The sequence below is a fragment of the Chenopodium album genome, chromosome 15 (assembly GCF_948465745.1).
Source record: "Chenopodium album chromosome 15, dcCheAlbu1.1, whole genome shotgun sequence".
In the NCBI taxonomy this organism is placed as follows: Eukaryota; Viridiplantae; Streptophyta; class Magnoliopsida; order Caryophyllales; family Amaranthaceae; genus Chenopodium; species Chenopodium album.
Genome location: NC_137848.1, coordinates 42,076,174 through 42,086,499, shown reverse-complemented (window position 1 = coordinate 42,086,499; position 10,326 = coordinate 42,076,174). Strand labels below are relative to the sequence as shown.

The 10,326-nt window shown below is 29.6% G+C and overlaps 1 protein-coding gene across 1 annotated transcript; it reads left to right on the top strand.

The window, feature by feature from the left end:
* Nucleotides 1-8,634: 8,634 nt before the first annotated feature.
* Nucleotides 8,635-9,474, top strand: LOC145582256 (RING-H2 finger protein ATL2-like). The gene has a single exon (XM_081639267.1). The coding sequence runs from the start codon at nt 8,873-8,875 to the stop codon at nt 9,413-9,415; it is 543 nt and encodes a 180-aa protein (XP_081495393.1). The 5' UTR covers nt 8,635-8,872; the 3' UTR covers nt 9,416-9,474.
* The last annotated feature ends 852 nt before the right edge of the window (nt 9,475-10,326 follow it).

Below are 10,326 nucleotides of genomic sequence, written 5' to 3'. Positions count from 1 at the left end.
GCAAATACGGTAGTTAGTGAGCTTACTGGCTTACCGGATAGTTAGGGTGTCCGTCCACCCCTTGTATAAAAAGCAACATGCGAAGTCGCATCTATTTAGGCATGTGCCCCCAGTCTTGAGACACGTGTTCTCATCTTATGGACAAAACTACCGAGAGAGTTGCTGATTTTCTTCTCTCTCACTGGATTTGGATATATGCCTCCAGTCCTAAGACATGTATTTCTATCTTATGGACCCTGAATACTGCGTTTTGGCAAGCGAATGTCAAGAACTTTATACACGTGTTAGGCTACGAATGCCGAAACACCTCTCCTTTTATCATCTTTTAACTTGTTAAAATCATAGACTAAAGTTTCAATAACATATCGAGGGACTTTAGATCAACGATGCCACAATTGAGAGGATATCATCCTCTTTAATCTTTTTAAACCAATATCTTCTCATGACAAGACATCACCCAGGACAGCATTCACTTGTAAAAGCGTTCTACAATCGCAAAGGATCAATCTAGATTCTTTAGCGCGTTAAGACTAGAAAATACTTTTTCTAGCCTTAATAGCTACTTGTCTCAAACACTTAGCGAATCAAGGATCGTTTTGACATCCTGAAAATTACTGAAAGATTCTATATTCTTAGGGAACTTCGCAGAATGAGTCTCGAATTTATTTCCTTGGCTACTTTGATCCTCGTCTATTCTAGACTCGATCAAAGTGGGGGCTAACTATAGACATCTACTTTTGGCCTACTGTCCCGACAAGAAGTGCTATGACGATAAATAAAACCATCTTTGTGTTGGATCAACGTGAAGAATGCTTATGGACAACTAATTGAGACACAAAAATGCAAAACATCTAGCCTAACCTAAAACAAAATGAACTAAAGCCCAAATTAACTAAACCCGATCATAATTAGGCTTAAGCCTGAGGTTAAAACGTAATTTTGACGGATTTAGAGACGCATATGTTAAAAATTAAAGCTGCCGCAGAAAAATCAGCACGCATCTCAATGAGTCGCGCTGGTTTGGCGTGCGCAACTCACAAGGTTGCGCATGACACCCAGCGCAATGTCTAGTGATGCGCTTGCGAAATATTTAGAATTTCATAAAAATAAAAAATCGAATCTTACCATAATACCGCGCGCAAGATATCCAGTTGTGCTGCCCTAAGCAGCGCATCTAAATCACTTGCACTGGGATGTCACGCGCAACCCATTTAGATGCACGCGACACCTGCTGCGGCAGAACACTTGAAACCCTAAATGCATCCATTCCCTATAAATAGAGTCTTAATACGAGTCTTAAACAGACATAAATTAACCTAAAACTCTGGCAGAAACTTTGTGAACTTGTGGACTTTTAACCCTCTTGTCCTAAACACTCACTCCCTCAATACTTGTTACTACGGTGGAGGTTCCCGAACAAGAAGGAGTCTATAAGTATTCTAAACGAAGAGCTAGCAAGAAGAAGTGGTAAATTCCCGAGTGCTTAGATCAATCACCTTTACTTTTCTTGTTTAAATAACTTTTAACCAATTAATTAGTGTTATTTGATCACTTTAAAAGAACATTTAATTAATTATTTCCACATAGTATGTTGTGTTAAATAAAGAATAGAATTGAATAATTAATTGTTGATTGATCACCTATGTTAAGGCGAATCTTGTTTATTTATTGTTCTTTTCACGAATATTGATTAAATAAGAATAACGACTTTTGCAATGTAATTTCTACATGATTGACGCGTGTAAATAAAATCATCTAACTTAGTTTTTAGGTATCACGTTGCATATATTGCTTGGCGATGAAATTGTGAAAAAGGAAGAGCTAGTAAAGGTCGCACTAGGGCTTGAATAACGATTACCCCCTAAAGGGAACGTTATTTTAGTACCCTCGCTCCCGAACTCATTTCTGGTACACGTAGACCAATTTGGACATCGGTAAACTTACGATTCTTGCTAAATATCCCTTGAACTCTACTTGGGAGAAAGGCATGAACGAGGTTTATGAGTTTTCCTAAAACTCATTGGCGACTCCTACTTGTTTCTTACAAAAAAGCATAAAGATAGGATCAATTCTAATTCAAGGTCCCCCAAACAGTCAGGAATTCAAATCCTAATACACCCGAACAAGTGTAAAGTCCTAGGATTTTAAAAGGCCATTGGCATTTAAGGAGAATGATCCCCTAGGATGGGCACACCCTCCTTACAAGAATCAATAAACACATGAAAATCAAACAAAAACACTAGTTACATTCATAAAACTATATTACTATACAAATTCAACTGAAAACCCTAATTAAAACAGTTGAAATTAAAATTTTCACTCAAATAATTAAAAAACCCGTAAGTTCAGCAAATGAAATTTCTAATACATCAATCAAAATCACAAATACTAGAAAAAAAAAGTGAAAACCCTAATTTAAGCAATTGAGTTCGCAAAATCTTGATTGCAATTGAATTCGCAAAATCTTGATTAAAAATCGCATTAAATCATTGACAAAACAATAATCAAAATCTTGGAGTTAATTTACCTGCTAATAGATAACCAGCAACAATGATCCAAGAATAAATTCGGCGAATAATGAGAACAAGGTTTGAAATCGCAGGAGCTAAGTAAAATTGCAGAAGAGATGAGGGAGAAACATAGAGAAGAGAGAGAAACACAAGAGTAGAGAGAGAAAGAGAAAAGAAAAATTCAAAACAGATCACAAGACATTCAAAAGGCGAAATTCCCAAATTGCCATTAATGAAGCGAACGAAATTTCATCCGTTAGATAAGATAGAATTAACGATTAAGATTGGTTCTCAGTTCTCATTATTCACATAGGTTCTCACATGATCTCAATAATTATATATATATATATATATATATATATATATATATATATATATATATATATAATCGTTGATTTTATCTAATCTATTCTACAACATCCATACTATTTTTACTCCTTTCCTCACTATTCTTTTACCCACTTTCTCTCTCTCTCTCTCTCAAATCCCCAACATGAAATCAATTTGTTTTTCTATCTCCCAAATTTAATATCCCTAAAATTTATCTTTTCTGATCCATCAAAGATTAGTTCATCCAAGCCAACGAAGATGAGTTTGACGAGGACGACGGGAAAAACTTTGTTCGCCGACATCACAATAGATCTCTACCTTCTTCTTCAATTATCTTATTTAGATTTGAGTTATTTTAATAGCTTAGTCAATGAATTTTCTAGAGTTTACAATTTTTAATGATTGTAGTTGAATTATGTTAAGTTTTGATATTATTTTAGTTTATGTTAAATTGTTTTGCAATTTATTCTTAAATTTCAATGTTACGTTTACTTTTCAAATAAATTGAGCTATTGTATTTTATAATTGCATCCATCTTTCTTCATTTTCAATTTTCAGTTAATGTTATCAAGAAATTTACAAATTTTATGTTACATATATAGAAATCATAAGGAATTATGAAATTATTCGCCACTGAAAATTGAATATAGAGTATAATTATGATAATTTTCTAAATTAGTTGAGCTTTCGTAGAATTACTGAGATTTATTTAAATTAGTTTATAGTGGAAATGACTTTTGAATCGATAAGTGTTCATTTTCATTTTGATCATAGATATTCTTTATGATATTAGTATATGATCATTCACATTCTAACTTTAGATCAACAAAGGTTCAGTCTTTGAGAGAAGATTTAATACCTTAATTTTGTTTACCTTTTCCTTTAAAAAAATGATCATTCACATAATAACAAATGTTTAATGGGATTTAAACAAATGTTAATTTGAATTTAAATACGTACATGTTCATTCATATCAAAAATATTCACATATACTATAATAATACATGTTCATCTTCATATAAATTATATGCTCACTTTCGATCGTCATTTGAATATTGAACTACATACATTTTAGCTCTAATATTGATAGATGTTTATTTGAATATTGATACATAGATGTTTATTTATATATATGTATATTCACACGTATATTAATGAATATTCATTCATTTATTAGAAAATGTTAAAAAACAACTGACATATTGCTAATTTATCGTATACCTTTGATGATCTATTTTTAAATATAGTACAATCTTATAGTTTTCATTCACATGTTATATCAATACATATATATTAAGTTTTATTTTGACAAATTAGATTAATAATTAAGGGTTATTTACACACTAATAGATATTCATTTAGATTTTGATATATGTTCCTTTTCATATTAAATGTTCATCTAGAATTTAACACATGTGCATTTATATACTACCTCCGTTTTATTTAGTTGACACGTTTTGACTTTAGCACTATTTACACACTCCCCTTTGACCAAGTTTTGTGCTTTATACATAATGAAAAATATAGTCATGTAGGATCTTGTTAGATTCGTAGAATATCAATTTTTCATAATTTTTGCTTATCGGTAATTAAAGATATGAATGGTTGAAATTGCGCATTGACAAACGTGACTAAAGAAACATGTCAACTAAAAAAAACCGGAGGAAGTATTAATTAACAGATGTTCATTTAGATTTTATACTTTTTCATTCTCATATTGAAAGATTTTTATTACTCTTTATAGTTTGTTCATTTTTGAATTTGTAATTGTTATTCATGCGTAAATGTTCAATTTTGAATCCTTAGATTTCACATACTTTTCTTTGTAATGTGTTTATGATTGTTATTAATTTTTATTACAAAAATTGATATCATATTATATATACAAGATAATCAAGTAAGAAAGTTAAAGGCGACACAGATATTCTGCTCAGATTATACTTTCAAGGAAAACACACAAATGTCATTTGATTAGAAGCGCCGCAACAAGGAGGATATATCTATAAACCTTTATTTTACCAAATGTACTACATAATGTTTATCATTTAATAGGAGACATATGTACATTTAAGATACTAAGATTCACTTTCATGTTTATGAAAACATTAAATGTAATTCTATAGAAATGTAATTATTGTAATTAAATTAAATTTATCTTATATTGAAAATTATTTCTTAACAACGTTTTATTTAAATAATTTGAATTATAAAAACGTATGTATATGCGTACACCTTACTATAATACTTACACAAAGTTCTTGAAAGGAACATTTGTTGCAACATGAATAAATAAAAATGAGCGTTTGATGATTCAATACTTCTTATAATAAATTAATTTGAATGCAATAATCATTATAAATAAATTTTCTCTCATTTTTATTCATAGAAAATTCTAAAAATAAAATTAAGAAACTAAATTAATTTGAATAGAAATCCGTTAAAAAAAATGAATATCTAATGATACAAACATGAATGTTTATCAATATAGAAATGAACATATTATAAAAGAATTTGCAAGAAATTCATAGATATAAAGGGGAGGGGCGGGGCACAGGAGACAGGTTGGGGGGGGGGGGGGGGGGGGAGGTGATTAAGGTCTCGGGAGAAGGATTAACTTTTTGAGCTACGGATCAATTGCATGAAAGACAAGGCTCAAGGTAAGGCTAAGTTGAAGGCCCAAAGATGAAGAGCCCAATATTCAAGTCTATTGGAATCTGATCGGGCCCGATCGGGCAGGGCCTGGCCCGATCAGGCGTAGCTCCTTCAGTGTTGGGCGAATAAATAGCGAGCCTAGTGTGTTCAACATTAGTTGGTTATAATATTAATTGGGCTTGGTTATATAAGCCCAATGGAGGATGAGGCGGGTTAACTGCTTTTAATTAGGATTTGTATTTTAATTCTTTTACTAGGTTAAGTCCCGTGCCATGCACGATTATAATTAAACTTTACAACAAAAGTTATAAAGAATGATTTTTTTTTTTTTGTTATTGTGGCTTTTTTTTTTTAGGGGAATAAAGAATGGTTGTTAATTTAACAATAATTTATCCAAAAAAAAAAAATATTTGTGACAAAATAACTTGAATTTTAATTTATACCAAATGCGTAAAGGTTATTATTTTGAATTTTATAAAAAAATAATTTAGTAATAGAAATTTAGAAACTATCAGGTTTTATATAAGAAAATGAAAATATAAGCTTAGGTTAGTACCCGTATATGTCTTCAAAAAAAAAAAAAAAAAAAAAGAAAAAGGTTAGTACCCGTATACGAACTCATATACATACATTTGTCCTTATATTTTTGTTGACACACTTTGACCGGCATTAAATAAAAATTTAGTTGATTTTATATTACTTTAGGATAATTAGTATTCCATAATCAACTTTTTTAAAATATATTTATAGTGAGTAGTAGAGGTTTTTATTTTAATTTTAATAATCACATTGCATAAAAATGTGTAGAGTAATTAGATTGAAGTTTTCAATATATGTTGAGTTAAAATATTTTACACTATTCATGTGTCATCATTTACTTAATTTATTTTACCAATATACAATATAAATATCATCATATATTATGTTGTTGCATTTGTCATATTGTTTGCTTTTATATATAAAAAAAAATCATAATTTTTAATAATCTCTAATTAAAGATGTTGATAATTAAAGTTGTGTCTTGGCAAATGTGCAAATCCAACTCTAGTCTATAAAAAATGGAGGGAGTATAATATAATAAAATAATTTTGTTCAGTTGTTTGTATAAACGTTATGTATAATTTTAAGATTCATACAAATTACGCTACCAAAATGATTTTTCTATTTTTAATTAAAATAAATTTTATTGTCAAATGATTAATGTTGGAGGAAAAAATTGATACTCCTTATTAATATTATAATAATCTTGGACAATGATATATTTCAATACCTTATTTTTAATCTACGTTAGTATATTTGTAACTAAAAGATTAATAGTCTATAGAATATATGTTAAAAAAAAATTAATTGAGTATGATTGGATAGAGATGTTGTCAAAATAGAAATAAGTATTATTGTAGCTTATAAAATGGAAGTCATTAAAATTTGGCAAAAAAAAAAAAAAAAAAAAAAAAAAAAAAGAGAGAGAGGAAAGTGCAAAAAGGAGGGAAAATTATTAATGACATCGTGACAAGTGTCATTTTAGGTTTACTTTTAGTATAGGTTATTAATTGATTGAGTTAGGCAGTTATCATGCCTATATATTGGAGTTTTCTGATTTTTAGGGTAAGTTTATCCCAAGACAGAGACTTATATTCCAAACTTTGCCACATCATACTTCCACTAATTTTTAATAATTTTTTTTATTATTATTATTTAGATTCATACAAGAATTTCTCCAATTTCACACATTATTCGAAACTCACTCCAGATTACTTATCCTATATATATATATATATATATATATATATATATATATATAATTTTTAAGAATGTGAGTTGGCAGGTCACTATTGGACAACAAAATTTTATTTGTCTTTTTGTAGATTCTTAAGATGATCAAAACTCATCTCAGGACTACATGTAGTCTTTGTAAACATTATTGCAAGAATCTTGCTCAAGACTCCTCTTACTTGCAATAATTTCACCCTTAGTGGAGATTGGAGAGGCTGGTAGTTTTATTTTAGGTACTTTAGTTTCTTGTTCATAATTTATGCTTGTGGAATTTTTAGTTTTATTATCACTTAGCTTTATTATAATTTTTTTAAGGAAAAATTGAAAAGAATTAATCCCACCTTTGGCACATCTTCTCAAAATAATTTCACTTTTGCGTATTTCAGAATATATTCCACCTTTATATCCCATATTCTCAAAATGAACCTTTTTACCTTAAACCTGTAAAACAGGTTAGATTCTTTATTTTTTTTAGGAAATTTTGTGAAAAACTACCTATTATAGTCCAGAATTTGCGAGAAACTACCTATTAAAAAAAATGTTGTAATTGACTACCTAATTTTTGAAAAATGTTGTAATTTACTACCTTATGCCGGATTATGAAGAAATTTAAACAAAATTCTCCGGCGTTGACTTGGTCACGTGACCATCACGTGAAACTTAATGACCCTTTTCTTTCCCAAATTTTCTCACAATTTTCCCACGTGATAGTCACTAAGTGTCACGTGACCAAGTCAACGCCGTAAAATTTTGGTCAAACTTCATAATCCGGCGTAAGGTAGTAAATTACAACATTTTTCAAAAGTTAGGTAGTCAATTACAACATTTTTTTAATAGGTAGTTTCTCGCAAATTCTGGACTATAATAGGTAGTTTTTCACAAAAAAAAAAAATTATTTTATTTATTAATTTTTTATTTTCCTCTAATACCTCTTCTCTCACCTCACCCCCTCCATGACTCCATCCATGTCAACCACCATAACCACCTCCACACCACCCTTCGAAGTTGAAAAAAAAATGTGAAACATAGGTAATTTATGCATTTTGACTCTTTAGTTTTATAATTGCTTTACTTTATTATACGGAGTATTATTTTTTTATACTGTTGTTTTCATTATTTTATTATTCTTCTTAACTGTGTTTAATTAAATTGCTTTAATTAGTTTAAATTTAATTACATATGAGTAGTTTAATCCACAATGTTTTGTGCCGGGTAGACAAATACTAAAGCCTAAGCTTTATGAGAACAATTAAACAAGTTTTTCATAGCATATATAGTAGCATCTAGTATCACTCATAAGTCTTTCTTTTTTTAACTATAATTATTATGGTACCACATACAAGCTCATAAAGACAACATTATCATTACTTACACTCTTTTGTCTTAACATGGTGATGCCATCATCAAAATAGCATTCCCCTCAATTATTGAATTTACAAATTTGATTGGCAAGTTATAGAAGCACCACCCACCACCATCCACAACCACAACCATTAAACTCCCTTTACCCTTTCTTCGTCTTATAATCATTCAAACTATTATTCCTAAAAAAAAAAAAAATTCCTCCTTTATTCTACATCTCAAAAAAAAAAAAAAAAAGAAAAAAAATGATGTCGTCTATTAGTTTCATAGTTATGTTACTAATAATGATCATCATACCCACCATACTATACACCTTCTTCTTCCTCACAAGCTGCCCTCCAAACCCTTTAGACCTCCTACGCCGTCTTCGGCCAAGACGAACCGGTGTCGAAACCACTATTGATCCATCAAGAAGGTCATCATCTAAAGTGGCCGAGGAGGAAGACGGCGAAAACACAAGTAACAAGGACAAAAATAACATAGAGTTAGTTATTGCCTCGAGCTCGACTTTAGGGAAAGATGATGTAGATTGTCCAATATGTTTAGCGGATTTCATAGAAGGAGAAGAGCTTAGACGACTCAAGATTTGTAAGCACTTGTTTCATAGGATTTGTATTGATAAGTGGCTTAAAAGTCATTGTATTTGCCCTATTTGTCGAACTATTGTTTGTCAAAAACAAGCAAAGATTATGAAAGAAAGAGAAACTAATCGTGTTTTGGCTGCAAGAAGGGATTTTGATAGGCATGATCATTGGCAAGGTTTGCCTGATTCTGCTGGCTTGGTTTGAGTATAGGAAAGATTTTTTTTTTTTTTTTTTGATTGGTTGGTGAAATTAGGTTATTTTTTCTACCAAAAGAGAGGAAAATTAGGTAGATTTGTATATTTAAATGTTGTTTATTTGAGTGTGTAAGTATATTTCTATTTTAGAGTATTGTCCCTTGTGATAAGGGTTTGCAAATGTAATATTTCTTAATTACTCTAAGAAAGTACTCCCTCTTTTTTTTTTTTTTTTTTTTTTTTTTTTTTTTTTTTTTTTTTTTTTTTTTTATATTTGCATCAGTTTGACCGATATATTTGGCGAGACGTAACTTTAACCATTAATATCTTTAATTGTTAATTTGTAAAAATTATAACAAAATTATATTATGAAACTAGACATTATGACGAATCTAACGATATATTATATAATAATATTTATTTATTTTATAAAGGTGAAAAAATTAAGTCAATCATGATATATGACTAGTGCAAAAACCAAAGTGATGCATTTAAAAAAAAAACTGAGGGAGTAGTTATTTTGTATGAGTAGTTAATTGGGTTACATAACTGCAATTAAGAGGATATTATTTAAATTCTTTAAGCTAATGTTTAAAAAAATGGGGAAAAAAATAAAAATAAAAATTAAGGGTTGAATTTTTGAAGTTACTAGTATTAGCCATTAAGTTTGTGATTTAATTTGCTTCTAAAAGACATATTTAAAGATATATATGAAAGTACTCAAATTGTTTTTGCTATAGTCAAGTTAAAGATTGTACTCATGAGTCATGACAATGGAACTAATTAGGGCCTGTTCTCTTCAGATTATTTTCACTTCAGCTCAGTTCAGTTTTAATAAGTTCAGTTCAGTTCAGTTCAGTTCAATTCAGTTTATTTCTTAATTTTCTTCTCTCATAAAATGTTTAATTCAATTCATTTCAC